The 24,625-nt window shown below is 36.9% G+C and overlaps 1 protein-coding gene across 1 annotated transcript; it reads left to right on the top strand.

Moving 5' to 3' along the window:
* The first annotated feature begins 1,556 nt into the window (after positions 1 to 1,556).
* LOC127938017 (uncharacterized) lies at positions 1,557 to 24,399 on the top strand. The gene is made up of 4 exons (XM_052534385.1): positions 1,557 to 1,721; positions 2,408 to 2,818; positions 17,152 to 17,426; positions 20,335 to 24,399. Exons 3-4 carry the CDS (start codon positions 17,177 to 17,179, stop codon positions 20,784 to 20,786), a joined length of 702 nt encoding a protein of 233 aa, XP_052390345.1. The 5' UTR covers positions 1,557 to 1,721; positions 2,408 to 2,818; positions 17,152 to 17,176; the 3' UTR covers positions 20,787 to 24,399.
* The last annotated feature ends 226 nt before the right edge of the window (positions 24,400 to 24,625 follow it).

Raw genomic sequence — 24,625 nt, forward strand, 5'->3', positions numbered from 1 at the left:
GTCTTGCATCTGCTTTGCATTAGCTGACTCCAACTCTCTCAATGCTAAGAGCCGATGGGTTTCAGTGAGTCACTAACGGATCACTGCAGAGTCTCACGCTCACCCTTCCTGGCAGTTTCAAGGTATTTCACTTGGGAAGGACCCGATCTATTTATTTTTTTAAACTCGATGGCACACATTTCTCCAAAGCACGTCCAAGGAGAACATGGAAAACATGCTGCTTTTCACAACTGCAAAAGTCACTTGAAAACATTGCAGATCTCAATTCTATTTTTTTTAGAGCACGAACCACAATACATTTCAATGCCGCTTTAGAGAAAAGATGAAGGAAAAGCCTGAATACTTCCACAGTTAGCATGTCAAAGATGATGGGCGAGAAGAACTCAAGGTACGCATACCTGCATTAACACGCAGAAAGGTAACCGATGATTGCACACAAGCAAAAAGAGCAAGAGAGATTACATGCAGGCATATTGATTGTATTTAGTTGTTTATTTTAGAAATGAAGTCATTTGAAAACCCATGCCAAACTACATAACACCATAATCCTTTAGCGACGTCCAGCACATTTATTGCAGTTCTGTCTCCATTTCTTAAAACACTCAATATAAGAAATTGATATTGATGAAAGATGATATGACATGCGTGTTGATTCACATCTGAATGTCCGTGCATGTCTGTATCAGTTGAAATATGCAAATATTAAATGTCAGTAATGGATGATACATCGCATTTCCGTAATTCTCTTTGGTGGTTTCTGAGGGGAAAATAATAATAACAATACTATTAACACTAATACTATTACTTTATAATATAATAATAAAATCTGCAAACTTGACAACCAGGTGGTCTGAGGTATAGTTTATGTTAACTATGGTATTGCTAAAGCAATCCATCAAACTCACAGAAATAAACTGCAATGATGATAATATTTAGACTGAGTATTTAAAAAGGTAAATGCTATTTACTGTAGATACCATTTGCACCAAGTACAAATAGCCTTTTGTGACTAAGTGCCAAACAGTGATACGTGCAACTGAGTGTCAGCAGAAGTAATAATCTATTTGGTAAAATATCTGAGGAATAGTGGACATCTTAGACATATTTATTAAAAGTATAATGCATTTCTCATAAGTGCTTGCATCCAAATAAATTGCCTTCAGAGAGCAGCTTGCATTTCTGCATCTCTTGCAATGCATCCACAAGAGACAAAGGTGTTTGTATGTAACAAGTGAATAATTAAATCATTGTAAAAATTAAAGTATATAAATAGCTTGCATAATGTAAAATAAATTAAATTAATTAAAAGCCAGAGTTAAGTGACTCTCTCTGAAGCTTGTGGAGTGTCCCACATTACAGGTGTCGAGCATGTGGTGTGCAGTACGTGTTTAAAGCCCTTGTTCATAGTGCCCTGGTTTTGAGCATCCTCAGCCCCCGTCCAGTGAGAGAGGGGCAGATCCAAGACTGTCTGAGCGATTAAAGGCTAAGGTAATCCGACCCATCCAGTCATCATTGAGCTGGTAGAGGAGGAGTCTCACACACAGGGAGGAGAAAGACTGACAGGGACCAAAGGGGAGTTCTCCATGCGCACACCCTTACAAACATACACACGCAAACTCCTGCTCTCACACATCGCTTTACTCACAGGCAGGGATCTTACACACGAAGGACTTTGCATAAGACATCAAAACCAGGATCTGGATAGCTTCACATGGCACATGGTAAGTCTGGAAGCACTGAAGGAACAAGCTTAGTCGGTTTTAAGTACCTTACCATTTTTGAGACATGCATATTTAATTTGGATTGACAGTTAGACAGTATAGAGTTACGGTTTAAATGAGAACGTTGAAACAATCTGACAAATCAGGAAATTAATTTTAGACTGAAACACCAAGAGCATGTCACATTTAAATTTGTTTATGCTCTACACTCGTCTAAACTCTACATGACGGTGAAGATCTGGAACAAATTAAGAGCCTTAAAGTTTTACAAAAATTTGCTGGTTTCACTAAACAGCTCTGTTGCAAAACCTCAGTGAGCTGCTGTGCTTTCTACATATGCATCTTAACCGAGAGGAATCTCATAAGTGATTGATTTGAAACACTTTGCATTGGAACTAATTGTAGAAATAGTGCTTTGCATGGGAGACCTGACAATTGACAATTGATTTTTAGCGTTTGCATAATACCAAGCCAACAATATGATACTCTACCAAACATTAATGGGAATTGGGTAAAATGCTTCATTTCGATTGGATTCAATACTTTATTAAAATGGGAGATGCCATAAAATGCTAGTTTTTTGCACATCCACCTGCTTCCCCATTAAGAATCACATAATGCTTTTGCTGTCTTTCTTGTACCAAGTGTACAAAGTTAATTCCGCCAGTTTGGACTGTGTGTTTCAGATCTGGAATCCTAAAGTCGGATAGGAATCACCTGAACCCAGACTGCAGGCTCATTTCCAAACTGATTTCCATTGCAAAGCCGCAATCTACTAGTCTTGGACTTGCGTAACCAGCTATGTCAAAGGATGAGGAAATTCAGAGCCCACCTCCAGAGTGGCTGGAAGAAATCTGAATGTAAACATATATCGGCCTGGCGGAGACGTCATCATGAGAAGGAAGCTCTAGGACACTGGTAGAGTATTCAATATTCATACAAACCAACCCACAGAAGGCCCTCGTTGTTGACTGATTACATGGATATACGGTGTGGATGGACAAGCGCCTTCATGAGGGATTTGCCCTCCCCTCCTGCTGCCTGAGGTCAACCCAACACAACACCACCTTGATAAGTCTGGCTTAGCTGGCCACTTGGTAAGGACACATCTTCTTTTGTTAGAGTAAGCTGCTTCTTACAGCCGTGGTGTTAAACTCTGCAGAGCGCCACAGATTCAGGAAGCGTCACTGTGCCAGAGCGCATAGATCATGATCAGTAAACAGGTTGTTACATTAACTGAACCAAGATGCTGAAGTTTTCCATACTTAGGGAAGATTACCAAGACATCTGTATTAGGTAATCTTGACCGTGTATTGTTTTATTAGATGAATTACATTGGAAAAGGAAATCTGTATGGTGTTTGTTACATTCGACCACAACAAAGTCCCCTTGGAGAACCTTTGATTCCTTTCCTAGACCTTCAGGCCACCATACATCACCTGAAGTCCAATTGAGTTCAACAAGCTTGACAAAGTCTTTTTTTATCCCATACCTTTGCAAAGCGGATCTCTGTAGTGCCAGGTATTTATGGTTGGTTCAATGTAAACCAGGTTAGAGAAGTTTCCAAAAAGAATCTGTTGGTATTCAAGAACTCCACTGGGGTTAATCCGCATTTACTCTTCTGACAAAATCTTTAGCATCCCAAAATGCAGCTGTGGCCTAATGGTTAAAGAGTTGGAGGTGTAACCTGAAGGTTCCAGGTTCGAGTCTCAGTGGCAGGAGTTGTAGGTGGTGGGGGGAGTTAATGAACAGCACTCTCATCCATCTTCAATACCCATGGCTGAAGTGCCCTTGAGCAAGGCACTGAACCCATAATTGCTCCCCAGGCGCTGGTGCAAATAGCTGCCCACTGCTCCGGGTGTATGTGTGTGTTCCCCACTCATTGCGGTGTGTGTGCACTTGAATGGGTTAAATGCAGAGCACCAATTCCGAGTATGGGTTACCATACTTGGCAAATGTCATGACTTTCACTTTCAGAAAATTCAGAAAGGCTGATATATTGCAGCTGACCTGTAGCATTGACCCAATCATATTCGTCAATGGGATCTGGTGCATTTTGGGGTGGCAAAGACATGGCAGGTTAAGCTTATATTCATTTGAGCCTTTCAACTCAATTCAGTGAGGCTTATTTTGCAAACCTGATGAAGGTATGTGCTGTAAAATCGATGCATTCGTCCATACTCTTTCCCTCTCGACCTCGAAAGGGAACTCTTGAAATCAGCTTGCAGGTGCAATGTTATCCATCCGAAACGCAACCGTAAGCTTTGACACATCTCATTTTGATCCCTGCGTATTTTTCCAGAAAGAAGATCTTGGATGGGTGCATTTGTTTTTTCTGCCTGTTCTGCTCCGACATGCTCAGAGCAGGCTGCATTCAAATGTGTCAATCGCTAATCATCAGGATGTTTAAAATGCTATCACACACAATAGCACAAGGGTTTTATTTGAGTGCAATCTGCTCTTCAGTACGCAGAACTGTCTGGATTGGGGCTAACTTCGGCATTGGCTTGCGAAAGCAAACATTCGTGACATTCAATCCAGACTATGAAATTCCACGATGCAACTGATTTACGGTTTACAGATCTGACTTTCCATTTGTAATAGCTGATAACACAGCTGTTGCCAAACCAAAAACAACCACTCTGGAAGTTCTAAATCTTGTATACGTGAATAAAACAATGTTGAATACATTGCGGTTTTGCATGCATTAATCAGAATGGGATATATAAAGGTCATGTCCTTTTCAGCTATTGATCATTGGTGTGACACACATGCGCATGTCTCTCCATTGTGCAACTGGGCTTTTATTCCTGTCAGATGTTTCAGTCTTTCCCTACACGAGGTACATTCTTAATACCAACCTCAACAAATAACTGGAGGGAAAGATGGCAGGAAATGCACTCGCAGCATTCACACTGAGTGGGTGAAAAGACCGCTCAAACCTTGGGAATTTGGTTATATGAAGATATCAAATTCCTGCTGGAGTAAATCCTGTGTGGAACCACAAAACTAACCTCAGAACTAAACTGTTGAATACACGGCTCGGCCCACATGGAAACTCCATATAAAAGGACTGAATGCCTGTCATTCACAATCTACTACACTTCCCGTGTCCTCTGTGTGCTTGTTTAGTGAGTAAAATGGGAAAACTGGTTATCCTATACAACGCTACCAATACCTACGTTCTTCACCAAAAAAAAAAAAAAAAAAAAACCATTGAAAGACTTCTGCTAGAAAAAAAAAAGATGATATTTTGAATCTGGGTGAAACCAATATTGGATCCCAATGAATTTCATTTTATAGGCTTTTAAAAATATATATTTTGTGTTCATATATAAGTTAGTGTACAAGACATCATTTTTGGGTGAACAGTATCTTTAACACATTTTACATTGTAGAAATTCAATTCAATGAATTATCCAGACAAAATATTCTCAGCTGTCTTAACATGGATAGTTCACCAAAGAATTTAAGTATTGACCTTCCAAAAAATACTTTCTTCTGCTGAACTCAAAGAAACAACACTGAAAACATCATACTGAATTTCCTTTTTTTCCTTCCAATTAATATTTTTGTGTTCATACAGGTTTGGAATGATATGATGGTGAGACAATTAAGACTTTTTAGTGAATTGTTGTATAAATCAATTGCACAAAATCGATCAATTGCATAAACCCACTCCACTGAATTCTGCTGATATTCCTCTCCAAATTTGCACAGAAAACGTAAAAAAAAAATATATATCTTAAAGATACAGAAGAGGACAGGGCAGAATAGCATACGACTTGTGAAACTTTGATGACTTTGTATCTGCTTTCAAAAACATACTTGCACACAGCACCCTTGTGTTTCACAGAATATAATATAATTCAATGCTGTCCAAAGAGAGGTGAAACACTTAGAGAGCTGAAATGCATTTAAATTGCACAGTTTATAAATAAAATTGGCAAGAGGCCCAAACATATATAATAAAATAAGGTAAAATGTTGGACAGAAGAAGAGTAATATTTATCCTTGTGTAGCAGATCAAACTCTCCATACGAGAGATTACATTGAGGACACCAGGTCAGGTTCAAACCACCTCCCATTTATTGGCTCTGGAAACACATACGGGACACTTCCCCAAAGGAATATCTGTTGGTAACATCTTCCCACTTTATAGTACACAATATTGACTGGGAAGAGTGAGAAAACATGTGCGCCTTGACTCGCCAGAATCTATTTTTGCGATATGTGACCCATATAGTGTAACTATTTAATGCATAATGATGACCATCCATTTTTACTCCATGGAAAGATAATGTTTTGGAAAGGTTACACAAAAAAAATACATATTTTTCTTTCCAAATGGTTAAATTTGTGCAGTACACTCTTAAAAATAAAGGTGCTTTGCTATGCAATAGAACAACCTTTTTGTCTTAATGGTTCCATAAAGAACCTTTAACATCCGAAGAACCTTTTTGGTTTCACAAAAGGTTATTTTTGGCGAAAGGTGGTTCTTCAGATTATAAAAAGGTAAGAAAGAAATGGTTCTTTAAAGAACCTTTGACTGAATGATTCTTTGTGGAACCAAAAATGGTTCTTCTACGGCATCACTTGAAGAACCTTTTGAAGCACCTTTATCTTTAAGAGTGAACAAAACTCTCGTGAGTTCCACAACACAGCAGATAAATGTCATCGGGAAATGCCACAAGTCAAATTCAAACCCACATCACCTGCATAAGCACCTTGGAGCAACGTTCTGAAGCATGTGTTCTCCAGCTTTGTGCAATAGAATTGTGCAATTTTTCTGTGCAAGTTCATGGCCTGGAAATTGAATGGAATGGGATTTGAAAATTTTAATAAAATGGAATTTTAATTGACTCTTCGCAAAGACCCGCCTCCCTTAGTTACTGTTGCTACATCCTGTTTGGTTTATGATTGGTCAGATCGCCTGTCAATCAAACTGCTGGTGAAAGGTCAATTGGAATTACAAGAATTTACTGAATTTCTGATTATTAATTGAATTATAATTGAAAAGGCATTCTTCATTCTCTACACTGTCATGCCAAAATGAAAGCATGCTGTTAACGCACAATGCTTCTTTGTACAGATATATGCATAGTCCAGCGTAACATATTGAGAAGTGTTAGTTCCAGGGTTATGGTCCGATTTTACTCTCGATGACAGGTTCAGTTTATGACAGCTGTTGTATTTCAGACATAGCATCCGCACATGGACTGGCTGACCTCCAAATACACAAACTAATGCTAAATGGTGTCTCTCACAGCTGTTGACTTACACTGCCAGTAAACATGCGATTTCTAAGAGCAGATGCTCAGAGCCTTTGTCAATAATTTTTAAAATGAGCCTGGATGTCACATCACATTTGGTTTATATGCAACATTTAGGGTCAGCAGATGATAGGACACATTGGCATAATAACTGATAACTTACCATGCTAACTGCTCCTCTGTTTAAATACGGATTCAAAAATTCAGTACACAGAGACTAGCAAACGGTCTCAACAATAGATGTTGAAATAGTTGTTTATGTAGTCCAGTTATGTAACCACTGGCAGATTTATAAGTGACCCACTTCAACTGCTGCAAACATTTCAGAAACAGAACAGAAGCCCATATAAAGTATCTGGACACTTTTAGACTAATTAGTCAAACTTTAAATTTTTTTTTAATGTCATTGCATTAGATAACAACATTATCAAAGCAAGCGTTTGTCAACGTCAAGTACCTAGTAAAACATTACTTTTTAATTTACTTGACGTCAATTTCCAAAAAGGTAATGCCAAGTAACGCACTGAATTGAATCTAAAATTTTGAAGTAGAACAAGTAAAAAAGTATTTATTGCAAAACACTCCAAAAACAAAGATTTTTTTACATTGTATTTTTACAGTAAATAAATAATGTATATAAAATATATAAACATTTATTAATGTATTTTATTTGTACAATAAATACATAAATGAACAAATATATTTTAAACACACTAATAAAGTAACAAAATAAATATTAAACCGGTATAAAGAAAGTATTTCTGTGCATATCCAAACGTGTGTACTTTTTACAAAGCTTCTGTGAGACAGAGAGAGAGAGTGTGTGTGTGTGTGTGTGTGTGTGTGTGTGTGTGTGTCAAAGGGAGTAAGAGAGTGAGTGACTGAGTAAGTGTGTGAGCGAGTGTGAGTGAGTGAGTGTGAGAGTGAGTGTGTGAGCAAGTGTGAGTGTGTGAGCAAGTGTGAGTGAGTGAGCAAGTGTGTGTGAGTGTGTGAGCAAGTGTGAGTGAGTGTGTGAGCGAGTGTGAGAGTCCAGTGAGTGTGTGAGCGAGTGTGAGTGTGTGAGTCCAGTGAGTGAGTGAGCGAACGAGCGAGCGTGAGTGAGTGTGTGAGCGAGTGAGTGTGAGTGAGTGTGTGAGCGAGTGAGTGTGAGCGAGTGAGTGTGAGTGAGTGAGTGAGTGTGTGAGCGAGTGTGAGTGTGTGTGTGAGCGAGTGAGTGAATGAGCGAGCGTGAATGAGCGAGTGAGTGAGAGTTAGTGAGTGTGAGTGAGTGATTGAGAGAGAGTGAGTGTGTGAGTCAGTGAGAGTGAGTGTCAATGAGTGAGTGTGAGTGAGTGAGTGTGTGAGCGAGTGAGTGAGTGTGAGTGAGTGAGTGTATGAGCGAGTTTGTGAGTGATTGAGGGTGAGTGAGTGAGTGAGGTCAGTGTGAGTGAGTATGTGCAAGTGAGAGAGAGAGAGAGTGAGTGTCAATGAGTGAGTGAGTGAGTGAGTGAGTGAGTATGAGCGAGTGTGTGAGCGAGTGAGTGTATGAGCGAGTGTGTGAGCGAGTGAGTTAATGAGTGAGTGAGTGAGCGAGTGAGTTAATACCGAGTATTAATAGCGTGTGCTATGATCGAGTGTGAGCGAGTGAGTGCAAGTGAGAGAGAGAGAGAGTGTCAATGAGCGAGTATGTGTATGAGCGAGTGTGTGTATGAGCGAGTGAGTTAGTGAGTGTGAGTGAGTGAGGTCAGTGTGAGCGAGTGAGAGTGAGTGTGTGAGCGAGTGAGTGTATGATCGAGTGTGTGTGAGTGAAGGAGGGAGGGAGTGAGTGAGTGAGTGCGAAAGTGAGTGAGAGTGTGTGTGTGTGTGTGAGAGAAAGTGAGGAACAGAGTGAGTGTGTGTGATTGAATAAGTGAGTGAGTGTGTATGCGTGTCTGTGATTGTGAGTGAGTGAGTGAGTGAGTGTGTGTATCCAATGGATGAGGCGATAGTGAGATTAGCCTGGCTGGCTGCTTCCACACCCCGCGAGCCAATCCCAGGTGTTAGCCCACGTGATGTTAGATAAAGCAGGACGCATTAGTGCTAATCCCAGCCTGATCTTTGGAGTGTGTTCCTGCCCTCCTTCTGCCATCCAGCCTACACCTATCTGCCCTGTGATGGACCCGAGCATTGCGAGGCCTTCACCCAAACATCTGAAGTGACCAAAGCCTTACATTCCTGTTCTGTTTAATGAAGAGCATGAAGTAGGTGTCACACTTATTACAAATTTATTAAGTGGCTTCACCTTTCACCGTGCAGTTTATGGCTCTGACACAGAGCTCTTGAACTCTAGAATGTTTAACTGATGTGTTTTATGGAGCTGTCTGATTATTTGATATATGCAAGTGACAGGATAGAAAATGAGAACATTTGATTTCTGTAAAATTAAAATCACAGGATTCTTACAGGCATGTCAAATGTCACCAATTTTTTTTTGTAAATATAATGATTAAGCATTTTTACGAGAAAATACGACAGTTTTTCTACTTCAAATTTTGTTTGAAAAATTTAGAAGCAATTTCTGATTAAAAATAGTTGACACCAATTTTTTCCAGTGATCAACTCTTAATTTTAAAATTTCAAAGTTCCATTTTTGTGAATGTAAATCTGACAAAAATATGTTCCAAGAAAAATGTGCTAACATTCAAAATAAGTAAAAAAAAAAAAACATTCAAAACAAACATCCAGTTTAAAAAAAAAAAAAATTCAAAACATTTTTTTCTTGTTTATACAAACATGAAAGAAACATTCCATTTTATATTTGCAAATGCTATGGGAGCGTTACTTTAGAATGTTCTCTGAACATTCTGAAACTAATCAGCTGTAATATAAAGAAATAAATGAAATTGTTAGATGAACATCCAAACAAAAACTAGATGGCTGAATAACTAATGTTTATGTGCTAACATTTTTTAATTATATTAGAGACCAGATAACTCTACTTAAAGGTTTTATTAACGTTACTGTAAGAACATTGTGCATAACCGAGGGAAACCTTGCCATAATGTTAGCCAAACTTTCTTAGAATGATTCCTGTTAGCTGCGTCTCTAAAAAGAGTTTTTAATAACTATACAAAAACAACTAGATCAAAAATAATAATTGAAAAGTGACAGACATTCAAAAGGTTTCCCTAACTATGCTTTAGATTCTGAGCAGTACATTTCAGTATTTACTGGAGATTAAACATAATGAACAGTTCCTGAATTTTTCTTACTCGAGTTCGAACAGTGAACTTGAGCACCTTTCCATAGCTGATAGAAATTTGCTCAGGAAACAGGTAGTTTGTCACCGTATCTGCTTTCTAATCATTTGCAATTACCAGTAGAATACTTCAGACACACATGCGGTCATAAAAATGACAGCTGGGTGTGTTAAAGTTGACAACAGTAAATGTGACTCTATGGGTGGGTGGAACGAGCAAAACCTCACATCACATCACGCGTAACATCACATCACGCTAACAGAATTAAATTACAACACTACACAAATCTGGCAACATCTATTTCTGTAAATAACGTTTTGTTTGTGTTTGTGTCCATCAGATTATTTACAACATATAAACAATATAAAAACTGACATCAGTGCAAAACAGCTTTGAATTATGAAACACTTGAGTTCAAACAAAACAGTTTAACTAACAGACAGTTCTGATTCTAAAATCTGATTGGATGAAGTCTAATTCTATACGAATGCATTAAGTTGTCTGACAAACATAAATGACAATATTATGCATCAAAAAATATTTAAGAAATTAAAACTTTTATTTAACAAGGATGTATTTCATTGAGACATTTAAATTGAGAGTAAAGACAATGTTACAAAATATTTATTTTTCAAATAATGCAATAATTGTAATACTATTTCACATATTTAACTGTATTTTTCAGCTTCTTTTCTAGTGTCTAATACATTTGGGTATGTACCTATTCCTATAAAAACACCAGAGGAAATGTTATGCAATGCACATTAATATCTCTTGGGCAGCAAAAGCATGAGGCTGACAGGACAGGCATCGAGATCACCTGTGATCTCCAAATGACAAATGTTTGTTTTTTCTGGAATAATGCATCCTACCATACTGTTATCAATCTGATAATATCATAGTACTGCGATGACATCTTTTATCAGATTACAAAGACACGTGCTTCTCAGAAACCATTTAGTGCGACAAGTCTGCATGCTATTTCTTGTTAAACAAGCTTTCTTCTCACAACTACAGATAAGAGATAAGATGGGAAGTTACTGATGTTGTGACAGATGAAAAAGGACAGATATTCAGTCTCTTCCAAGGAAAAATTTTTGTTTTGTTTGCTTCCAAAAAATTCCCACAATCCTTTCTGACAAGCCTGGTTAATGCATTTCTCCCTGAAACCTGAAAAAGTTTAGACTTTACACAAGCAGTTGCTACTTGATAGCATCTGATTAGACCAAAATCTATCCATATATATATTAAAAAGAAATGTATTTTGTAAGCATTATTTAAGTCTTTCTAATGCCAAATTTCATGTTTAATTTAATGTTTCCTTGTACGCATTTGATAAATTTAATAGCAGTTTCAGAGCAAAACTGTTTTAAATGAGTCCAGAAGTGTTTCTCTGTTAACCTTGGAAAAAAAAGAGAAGAGAGAGAAGAAAAAGAAGAGTGAATGGCATTCCATAATCTCCATAAATTCCATACATTTTTCGGTTATGGATTCTTTATAAAATGCATGTAGAAATGATTTACTGTTCAATAGTAAACCAGAATAAGTTTAGTATTATTGCTTAAGAATTCAGTATTGTGACATTGTTGGCTCCTATAATTAAATGCACTGATAAGTTGGATGTAAGTGGAGCATATGTGGAAGTTGCAGCTTGTGCACGCAAAAATTTAATTTAGTGCAAAATATATATAATATTATATATAATTTCAACCAGTAAATGCTGCTTCTGATGGTTTAAATCATAAAAGTATATGTACAATAAAACAAACATGTTGCATGCACCCTTTTGAATAGGACTATGACATCACTAATGTTTTTCTCACGATCAATCAGATCACAGCCGTTTAAAATAGATGAGGTAACACTTAAAATCAAACATACTGCAATTAATGTCAAACTCTATAATCAGCATGAAGTCAGTCTCAAATGTAATTGCGATCATAACGCTCGGAGTAAATCGAGTTAATTAGCAGAACACTACTGATGGTAATGATTCACCTCAATGGGCCAATTCATCAAACCACCATCTCTGAAAACTCAAATAGCTGTTTGATTATTTGTACTGCAACTAAAGGGCGATTAAAGCAGAAAGGCGAATAACCATTAGTGGTAAAGTTTATTGGTAAGTGTTCTGCTGTATCCTGAAACACATTTTACTGCCCGTTTACTCTGGATTTCAGAATACACCAATTTTTTTTTTTTTTTAAACATAACATTGATAGCGTTTTCGTGAGAGTCTGGTTAGAAATATGACCGGAACATGTTTTGATGACATTCATTTAAATAACGAGTATCTATTCATTATCATCTGTTGGACGTTTTGAGCGTTTAGACGTGCCAGATGTCACTCCAAAGTGACGAAGGTGATAATGCCGTTTCCAAAATACACAGCCAATGAGATAAAGCGACCAGAATACAACAAAAATGACAAGATGCTTTCCAACAGCATGAGAAGTTCGTCAAGACACTGAATTCCAGACATATTAAAAAAAGGCATTCATTTTTCTATTAAAGACAGTAATAGCTTGTGTTGTGAGTAATGAAGTAATGTTACGTGGGTAGTAATACCCATCAGGTCAATAATTATATATATAATAATATTTATATATACACACACACACACACACACCTCTATTTGCGGAATACATTTTTTTTTTTTTTTTTGCATTGTGACTTTATATCTGACAATTAATAACATCTTCCCACCAAACTATATATATATTCACCCTGACCTCAGACAACCAATCAACTCCTTAGACCAGGGCTAAAAATCTAACTTTATTGAATGATGTGGGCCAAAAGTAACTGTTGCAATATTTCCAACTACATTACATTGAAATCTACATTTTAATGACGAAATGAATTTGACATTCTATACAGTTCAATGCAAAAAAAAAAAAAAAAAAATGAAGAAATGCTAAAACAATAAGTTAAATTGGCAGACCAAATTATAGGCCAATTTTTGCATGCAAGCACTGGATCGAGCATCTGTACTTTAGACCAACAGATGCGTATTGACCCAGTAAAGCCACCATACATACAGTCAATCTGGCAAAACACCTTCTGCATATGCTTTCTGAATTTGTCCTTTAGTGCTACCCATCTGCAATTTCCTCGTTTGGGGATGAGTTTTTTCACCTTCCTTTTCTACTCTAGAGAAAACAGTAACTAGTGATAGCAAGGAAAACAAACACTTTTCAGCAAAAAAAAAAAAAAAAACTCAACTGCAAAAACAACACAGCATTGAATAGAGATTCCTCAGAAGAATGCAGTCAGATGAAAGAAAACTGTGTGTGTGCATGCAGGCATAGACATATGCTAGACCTGTGATTAGCTGAATCAACAAAAGACAACAGACAGATCCAGCATGGGACGTTATACCAGCAGGCCCACATCGAAGATTCAAAGAAAGCACTTTAGATTTCCCGAAAACTGGAAGCAACTACACCCATAGCATGTTCAGTTATTAAACACTTTGGTCTTCGTTTTCAACATGCACTCTCAAAAATAAAGCTTCCAAAAGGGAGTTTTGGCAGCAGGGGCATAGAAGAAGCATTTCTGGTTTTCCAAACAACCTTTCGGTAAACCTTTTTTGAAATTAAAGAACCTTTTGTGGAATGGAAAGATTGCATGGCTGTTGAAAGGTCATCATGGAACTATCAATGGTCAATCAAACAAAAATAACTCTATTCCATCTCAGCCAGTCTATTTTCAACAAAACACTGAGGTCTGTTTACTTTCATAAATCTGTTTGCATTGAATGGATCATCTCTGCAAACAAGAATCCCCCCTCAGGAGAAGTAGGATTAATTGTTTGGACTTGCCGGTGTACAACGATGTCAGGTCTCTATCCAGGTGGATGCTATGAAAGACACACCTTCATGAAGATGAGGAATCAATTGGGGAACGAGACAATGCATAGAAAGATCATGACCTGAAGAATGAAACTTACTCTATTCATCCTGCACATGTGATGATCTTGAACCTTTCAACACAGACAGTAATTCTTTAGGTTGTATTATAATGCACTTAAGGCCTATTAAAAAAAAAAAAAACAGACTGTTTGCCAAGTATGCTGCTGAAAGCAAAGAAATTATAACACTTTAAAGGTTAAGTCACTAAAAGTGCATACTTCATACTAGTTCACCCCACACAAATGAGCATTTGTTTTCATTAACTGTAATTTTTTTGCCATTCTCAAGTGGATTATAGTATTTATACTGGCAAGTTCTGGAAAGAAAAAAAAAATAGTCCTTTAGATGCATCATCAGCTGCCAGATACTATTAATTTTTGTGTTACATGACAGACAGTGATGCAACCTGTTTAAACAACAATACAAAAGAGATTTGAGAATCACTGCTGAAAAAGAAAGACATTTAATAACTTGAATTTAGATATGTCTGATATTACAATCGAGGCTGATGCCCAGTAAAACTATTCTTCGAAAGTTGTAAATGAAAGTAAGATTATTGGAGTAGATTTAAAAAAAAACATTATATTTGTAATAATTATATTTAAAAAAGTTATAATAATATTAGACCATGTCAGTCTTTCTACTTCAAGATGTTACATGCAATTCAATTTGTTCTTTGCAATTACAATTGTAAAAATTACTTGCAATCTCTGAGTGAAAATTGTTTACATGCTAAATTTGGTGTATGGATAAACATCTTATATTACATTCATGCTAATATAAATATTAATATTGAAGTTCTATACTGTTTTGTCTAAATCAAAAATAAAACTATTATAGTAAACCGAATTTATGCAGTTACATTATAATTCACATTATGAAAAAGTTAAATTATTAGGCCTAAATGTATATTAAACAGGGATTTGCTAAAGATTATTTTTAACAGTGTAATTAAACTATTCATGTTTTTAAAAGATTAACTTTAAACGAGCGTTAGATGACGGTGGCAAACTAAGCGTAAACTCATTATCCTTATTTTTACATTAATAAACGTCCAGTACAGACCCATAATTAATATACATATTCTGTTAAATGTTAAAGGGGGGGTGAAATGCTCGTTTTCAGTCAATATCCTGTTAATCTTGAGTACCTATAGAGTAGTACTGCATCCTTCATAACTCCAAAAAGTCTTTAGTTTTATTATATTCATAAGAGAAAGATAGTCTGTACCGATTTTTCCCGGAAAAACACGACCGGCTGGAGGCATGACGTGTGGGCGGAGCTAAAGAATCACAAGCACGAGTAGGCTTTTGCGTTGAGAGCATGTGGAAGCTGTGACTTTACCTTGAGGAAAAAACCATCATCCCAAACAAACCATGGCTAACAGTCAGATTCAGCCGTTTATTTATGATCCAGAATCAGATCCCGAGGCTGAAACTAAACGAGAGCAGCAGCAGCAACGACGTCTCTATGTGGTATGCACTGAAACTGTATATATTTGCTTAGCGGTTTTGGAAAATGACTAAGTTCCACTTTATGTCGTCTTTTTTTTTTTTTTAAGCTGTACATGTGGAAAGTGCAGTTTGATGACAACATCTCATGTTGTTTACTTGATGTGCTTACGCGCCGATAGCTAAGTTAACAACACAGAGATATTTGAAGCAGTTTTACTCACCGCATGCGGTTCCAACACACGATCGTGACCCTTTTTCGTTGGGACTGCATTATCCTTAAGAAATAAACGATACGCAAATCCGGCGTCAAACTGGGCCTTGTTTATAAAACAAGCATCTTCGAAATGCAGGGAACAAACACAAACACTTGCACAACTCCGTTGATGCTCTGTAAAAATAAACTCCATCCACTGGTCCCTTAATGCTGTTTTTTCTTTGGTAATCTGTGCAGGGTTGTCTTGCCCTGGCAACCAAAAACACACTTCTTTCGTGTTATTTCGTGACGCTCTCGCTCTGATCAGTGAAGTCTGTTGTGCTCTAAGTGCTCTGCTATACGGGAGCGCGCGCTCTTCCGGCAGAAGTGCCTCAGGACCCATATAAGGAAATTCCGCTCCATCTAACGTCACACAGAGCCATACTCGAAAAAAACTTTCCGAAACTTGTGACAAACCAGAAGTAGTATTTTTGGAACAGAAATACTCCTTCAAACGTACAACTTAATTTTTGAAACTTTGTCGATGTTTAGCATGGGAATCCAACTCTTTAACAGTGTAAAAAACTCAGTATGCATGAAATAGCATTTCACCCCCCCTTTAAGTTATCATGTGATTCAGAGGACTAGAAATAGCACACAAGTGATATGAACCACTCATATGGTGTTTTTATATTGGGTTTAGCACTTTTTAGCAGTATAAATCAACCACTTTAGCTGCATGGCTATGTTAACAGACACAATGTCAAGATGACAAAGTGTAATTTCTGTGCAGAGTATTCATTTAAAACCATGCATGTTTTCCACTATTCCTCAGGAACATTTTTACAGTTCACTGAAAGCTTTCAATAAATAAGAAGAAAGCCACATATGTGACCCTGGACCACAAAACCAGTCATAAGGGTTGACTTTTTTGGAAATTGGGCTGTTTACATCATCTGAAAGCTGAATAAATAAGCTTTCCATTGATGTATGGTTTGTTAGTCGGACAATATTTGGCTTAGCTACAACTATTTGAAAATCTGGAATCTGAGGGTGCAAAAATATCTAAATATTGAGAAAATCGCCTTTAAAGTTGTCTAAATTAAGTCAATAGCAATGCATACTAATCAAAAATTAAGTTTTGGTATATTTATGGTAAGAAATTTGCAAAAAATCTTCATGAAGCATGATCTTAACTTAATATCCTAATGATTTTTGACATAAAAATTGATAATTTTGACCCACACAATGTAAAGTTGGTTATTGCTATAAATATACCTGTGCTACTTATGCTTGGTTTCGTGGTCCAGAGTCACATGATTCAAAAGCTCAGCAACTGCTGTGTTTTCTAATGGGTTTGTTTTGACATGTTTTTCAGTTTCAATGCTCCACGCTGCTCTAAGATGAGGGTATGGAAAGAGGTCACCCTCGCCTTCATCCTCTTTGGTGCCTCGCTTTTCCTCCTGCTTATGAAAACCACATCACCTGTTGGGTCCTCCTACCTAGAGGCCTTAGGGATTTCATCAGACCCTTCCTCAAACCCACCAGCCACAACATCATCCTCATCTTCACTTTCCTCAACCTCAGCGAGGAAGCCAGCGCCGCGCCGAGCGGTCAGAGCCACGGAGGACATGGGCTTTCTTCTCTCCGAATGTAAGAGAAACCCTTTTTTGGTTTTCCTTAGTAACATTTCCAGTGTGGATTAGGCAGCGTTGACGCAGACATGACGGGAAGGATTTAATATGTCATTCTACAGTCGCCGTTGTGTTTATACCACATGCCTCTGCAGCCAGCGCTGCTCACTCACACAACTCCTCATTTATCGTTCGGCTCACAGTTTCCACACAAACAGTGTCTCTCAGCTCACTTGAGATTTAAGACAAGACCGCCCAGGTGAAAAGAGTCGACATTTTTTATAGTGTCATTCTGCAATATGTGGAGACATTAAAGGGAACGAAATGTTGTGCATCATGCATATAATCCAATAAAAGAAAGAAATAACCTTTATAAATGTGCATATACCAATGTTAACATCTAACCTATACAAACCTATTTAGAGAGCAATCTAATTATTCATATACTTTACATAATTACTTTGGACGCACTTGTATTTACAAAAGAAGCAACATGTGTCATGCTTCTCCAGTTGATTTATTACTTTAAGAATTGCAAACATTTTTGTGTTACAAGCTTTCTGAAATGTTGTTTAAATATGCAGATGATGCATTATGAAGTTAAATATGCATGGAATTGCATGGATTTCCAGAACATAAATCTAAACATTGGATAAAGCCAGGTTCAAAATTAGTTTTTCGGTTTGTTGATATACTAGAGTTAAAGGTTTTACAAAAAGGGATCTTGGATGTGTCCATCACTCAATAAAATACTCTCAACATGCCGAAAGAAATAAAAAAAAATTATCAAATCAGTGCAAATTATATATGAACAAACCCTCTGTAAAAAACCTTCAAGATGTAGATAGGAATAAAACTATACAGAAAACAGTTTTTAAATATAATTGAACTCTACAGACACAAACATAAAAAAAAGTGCAATAGAATAAATAAATAGTGTATTTTGGATGATTTCTTTCTATAAGTCTGAAACATCATCTCAAAACCGACCAGTGCATGAAAAACTATGTCTTTGACTTTAGTGTCTTGTCTTAAACTTACAAGGTATGATGGATGTGTTTTAAGTTGTTATGGTAAGGACTGTCAATCAAAAATGCAGAGACCGATAAATGTTTCACCTCATGAAGATTGTTTGAGGAGCAAAACTAAAACATGCCAAAACTGACTTGTAAATATTGCAAAGAAAAGCAGACCTATTATAGAGAATTATTTCCCTACCTGGTACACATTTGATGTCTCCCAGAAGCCGGACACCCATCTTGGTGTCTCTAAAGACTAGCAAATAAATTGAATCAGGTGTATTTAAATGCTCAGTGTTAGGTACAGCATGGCCAAAGCTGAGAAACATTAACATGCAGTAGAGAAAGACCAGAAAAATACACTAAAGCCATCTTAAAGATGAACATTATCCTGCATTACAACGGTTTAAAATGAGCCGTTGAATCCTTAACAAAATGTGCAGGCTAAGCCCTAAACTTTGACACATGATCCATTTCTATTAAAACATTAAGTATGTTTAATTATTGGAGTACCAAGACAGAATTAAATGGAGAGCACATGGAAACTGAAGCTGAAGTTTCCAACTCCTCAGACGTGTCTCCTGAAAATAAGACTTAACCTCATGTCACCTTTAGAGTTTCAAACTGTGCTCGCATTTGCCAAAAAACAAAGTTTCAATCAAATTCAGATATCTCAATACACAATCATATTGAACATTTCAAATGTTACTATAAAGCCCAAACACACTGCCTGTATCCACATAAATGTTATGGTTAGAGACCAAAGTGAATGTAGATGCCATAAAAATGTAACCAGACACAGATGAAAATGAAAAATACTACCTCTATATAAAATCCAGGATTCAACAATATAGTTTTTTTTTTCTTTTCAGGCAAGCAGTTAACACTATAAATTCAAAACCACACTTTAGCTGGAAAACAATGATGCACAATGGTCTGTAACACATTTTTAGTGATGCTTTCAAGTCATATTTAACCACATTAGTGTTAGCCTGCTAGATTAACAACATAATAATCAGCATAATTGAACCAACAATGTAAAATGCAATGAGCTTGCAATGCATTTACAAATTCAGTGAATATACGATTTTCCACTGAACCAACAGAATGAGGTGCTTGTCTAAACCCAACTTTAGCCTTGTTTTCATTTGTGTCAAATGCTTTCCGCCCTCAGCGAGGTCTATTTTTTCTTACTGTATTTCAACAATTGTTTTATGTGCATCTAATTTTACTTCTAAGGGATTTTAGTAAAAACACCGAAAATAAAATTGATACTTAAAGCAAACATTACTAGGTTTGAAACACTCTATACAAGACTGTAAACACTTCTAAGGTGAATGCACAGATGTGTCAGACGAACGCAATGCAACTACGTGTTCCCACAAGAATTAGCACAGTCTTCTACAGTGAGACGTTTCTGTAAGATAAACTTCCTTCATGGCAGAGAAACATTTTGAAGAAAATCCTAATGAGAAAATCTGTTGAGTTCACACAAAATCCAGAAAAGATTTTTTTTTTACAAGTACAAAAAGCTATAAGGATTTGAGCATAATTTATTTTGTAGAACTAAACGTTAAAGTAATGTTAACAACAGAGTGAACAGACCTTATTTTTATTCATAAATCCAAAACCAAAACCACAGAAACTCTGGAGGGAATCCATTCTAAATGAGCCTGGCTTTGGTTTAATGACATTTCTATTGCCCTAGAGGTTTGTTACCAGCACAGTAACACAAACACACGTTAAATTATGTTTAATGGCACATTAGCCAAAGTTTGGAAAGCATACACAATTGCATACTTGTATAAAGTATGTTTCTTGCCTAAGAACTCACTTAAGTCTCTTGAATGATGAAAAAAATAACCTCTGAGCATTAACGTTGTTCTCTGGGTGTTTTTCCTCCTCTAGTCTCATACCTCTTCCAAAGTTTCACTGAGAGCGAGCTGAAGAAGGTGATTGCGACCCTGGTGGACCGCAAGGAGAGGAGGATCAGAGCAGAGACGGGACGGAGAACCAAACGAGAGCGGAAGGACCCGAAGCCGTGCTCTCTACACGAGATCGAGGTCAGGGTGAGCGAGCTTGGGCTTGGGTACGGGAGCGACGAAACTGTGCGCTTCAGGTACTGCAGCGGGAAGTGCATCCACGAACGACGCAATTATGACATCGTAATGGAGAAGATGCAGTTATATAAAAGCTCCAGTGAGAAAGGACGGCAAGGACGGGATAATGGGAAAAAAGACAAGGCGCGATACGCCCCGTGTTGTCGCCCTACGAAGTTCGAGAAGAAGATGTCTTTCTTTGACAAGGACAAATTCTACACCATCCAGAATGTCTCTGCGAGAGCATGCGGTTGCGTATGACATTCCGGGAAATATGGCAAAAGAGAATGTTTCAGAATTCCGTGGTAACCATAGGAGCTTTGGAACACGCAGAAATCATGGAACTATTCGAGAACGTATAGGGCACATTGCTATTTCGAAAAAGATGCTGGGAGGGACCCACAATGCCTCCATGGAAAGAATGAAAGCTACAGAAAAGTGAAACACAAAACATAAAAGACAAGGCCTGAATTGTCTAAAGCCTTGGCAACTATTGGATTTTTTTGCTTCTGCCTTTTCAGTGGTTACTGGCACTTTTGATTAGCACAGGGTACTGGAATTTAACCAAAGGTGGATCGCTGGTTTAATTCAATGGGACCAAAAGCTGGCAGGAGACTCCTTTCGCTTTCCACTGGAGAACTTCTGCAGAAGAACAAGTTCAGATACAGTAGTATTTAACCAAAGATATATCTAAATATATATTTACGTAGAGGGCTACAGAGACAACTGTATGCTGCTCGCTTTTGTTACGAATCTGAATACTGAAGTATGAAGTGCAACGCAGCTGTGAAAACTACCTCATTTCTTTCTTGGTTTCTTTATTGTTTGTTTCCTTGGAAGAATGTACATGCAATGAATCTTGTTCTACCGCACCCACTTCCTGGGATTACGCTAGTCACAAATATGAATCAAATGTATACAAGAGAAATGCTTCTCGACCGAAAGGATATTATCTAAAACAACACTGTCACTTGAAACGTATATGCACACTATATCAAACCCCTGGATTTGACCTTAAAGCCTTGCCAAGGCATGTCTGATCAAATCCAAGTTTCTCTCATCTTTGCGACAATTTATACCCAGATATTTAAGTTTAATAGGAATATAGGCTATCCAACTCGAAAGACCAAAAAGGACAGATGTTTCCTCAAAGTTGTCGTCCTTAAAATACCTTAAGTTCATTTTTCTCATTGCCACATTCCGGTTTAAAAGTCTTTTAGACAATGAGATACATTGTATTTTGGAAACTAATTCCAGGTTTAGTCTTTCTCAGCAGCGAATATTTACATTTATTATCTTTGAACACATTTATGGACATGCAATTGTAACATTTATTTACAAAGATGGAATAATATACTACTAAAAATAAAGGTTCTTCGATGGTTGTTTGAAGCACTTTACATTAAACAAAGATCTGTCCTCCTAAGAACCATTTTCTGCTGTACAAGTGCATCAAAAATTCATAATATAATGCTTTTTGGTTCTAAAGCAACAGTAAATAGGGTTAAATCTTAGAAAACAAGAAGAGAGGTTATTCAATCTTAAAATCAAAAAGGCATAAATATATTTTGCATAAAGAAAATTATGTATGTAAAATTATGTATGTATATATATATTTTTTTTGACATTGTTCATGCCAATTCATTGCACTCATTCTCATTATATTAAGGCAAAAAAATATGAAAAATTAAATGGAAAGAAAATATATTAATTGTGAACTATTTGATAGCATGTTTTGCCATCATTAATTTATGTTGATAAAAAAAAAATTGCCCACGTCACATTTCTGCAATATATTATATTAATTCCGCATATGCACTTTTTTTTAAAGCTAAACAGTTACTATTTTGTGCAGCTTAAATGGTTCTATGACATCATGACATCAGAAAATCTCTTGAACCTTTATTTTTATAGAGTGCACATGCTTCACCCCTCCGTTAGAAAAAGTTCTTTATGTTCTCTTAGTTGCTGGACTAATTATGGAGCATGAAACCGCTCATAAACACAGTTAACTGATCGCAGTATGTGTGAAGATGAACTGCTGAAGAGTCTAATGGTGGAGTTGTAAGCAGTTCTAAGCTGTTCAGACGTACAGGATTAAGCGTTAAGTTTAGCCTTGTTTTTTAAAAGTGTAGCCAGTTTTTTTACTGTTACATTCCAGTTAAACTCCTGTATATATTACACCATATTCCATGTAAGTCAGAAACACAAAAGGACAAATCTGGTTTATATACAAAGCGTGCTGAACAATCTGATATAGCTGAATTTGGTCTAAATCAAATGAGCCACAATCCCCAAATCAGTTCGTAGAGCATTAAGATAATGGCAACATCTACAACTACGTTTCTTGAGATTGGTTCAGATAACTTCTTCATCCATGCTGTTCTTTGCAACTGAAAAATACTGTGGTCTAATTGAGTAACTCTGAAGTAATTAAGGACAAAACTACAAATGAGATTGGAGTCATGCCAGGATCCATCAAGCCCTAAACACGTCTTTCCTTTAAAGCTAATCAAATTACTGTAAAAACTAGGCAACAGCTAATGGAGCATGCAGTCGTTTTACATCTCAATTCAGGTCTCATTTATGTATGTGATTTGGAATTTAAAATGTAATGTACGTTCTGAATGACAATGGAGTTGCCCTGATGTTGCCACACACCTTCAAACCCAGGGCAAGGACTCAAGTTACTCAAGTTTAAACAATCAGTACATCATGTCCCGAGGATATATCAGCAGTAGACAAGACAACATGTCTTCAATTTGTTTTTAGAGATTTAGGGCACCCTGCCAATGGTGGAACCCTAGTAAGTGATTAAACTGCATCTAAACTTGCTAATTGGATACAGAAGGAGATCGCCCGCTTTGACAAGGCGGTACCAGTGCCGTCAATGCAAATAAAATTATATATATATATATATATTTATTTATTTTTCTGGGAGATTGCAAACAGTGAATAAAATGCGTAAATTAAATTAACTTGAAGGAATACTTCACCCAAACATGATAATTTGCTTAAGATTTTTTCACCCTCAGGCCATCCAAGATGTAGATGAGCTTATTTGTTTATTGGAACAGATTTGGAGAAATTTTACATGGTTACATCACTTGCTCACCAGTGAATGGGTGCCGTCAGAATGAGACTGAAGAAAGCAATACTATGGATAGAGGACTCATATTTTAGCCAGAAACAATGGTTAAAGTAAAAAAACAAAACAAAAGAAGGGTCTTAACGTTAGACTTTAACTGATGGACTGGAGTGGTGTGGATTATCATGATGTTTGGAATCTCATTCTGACGGCACCCATTCAGAGGATCCATTGCTGAGCAAATGATGCAATGCTATATTTCTCCAAAACTGACGAAGAAACAAACTCATCTACATCTTGGATGGACTGAGGGTGAGTACATTTTCAGCAAAATGTACATTTTTGAGTAAACTATTCCTAGATGTCACCAAGCATGTAAAAGTGTTTGTCCCCCTCTGAAAAGGCTTATGCAAATAAGTTCAGTGACTCTACTTCTGTCCATTCATACTGGAGTGGAGTACTTTAGTGTCTGTATTTGTGTGTACAGTGAGATGAGGCAGTATTACAGGTATGCAAATGTGTGTGAGTGTGTGTGTGTGTGTGTTGATGTTGTTACATTTCCAATGTCAACTAATCATGATCAGCATTTGGGAGTGTTGGCTTTTTCACACCAAGAGCAGAAATGTCGATGCAATGCATCTGTATTGTGGATAAATGGTATTTATTGCAAAATGCTTGTCATTTATTTTTAGATATTTCAGGAGGGAGATGTATTTATTACTTTACACTTGTGCCAAATGGAATTTCTAAAGTCGGCTGAATAAAGATACCCAGCTTACAACAAAAGTTGCTTACTTTTCTTGCGTTTCTAAATTCACTTTCCTGTTTCTGCTCAACTACGAGATGTGTAGACGGCGGATTTACAATGGCACAACTTCAGGGCACAAAAAGAAGATTTGAGTTTTGGTGGAAGAGATCTTGTTTACAGTGCTTTGATGTTCAAGCGATTGGGGTAAAGTAAGGACGGTAAAAAAAAAAAAAAAAAAAAAATGAAAACAATACCATGAATAAG

Source organism: Carassius gibelio, chromosome A2 (assembly GCF_023724105.1).
Source record: "Carassius gibelio isolate Cgi1373 ecotype wild population from Czech Republic chromosome A2, carGib1.2-hapl.c, whole genome shotgun sequence".
In the NCBI taxonomy this organism is placed as follows: Eukaryota; Metazoa; Chordata; class Actinopteri; order Cypriniformes; family Cyprinidae; genus Carassius; species Carassius gibelio.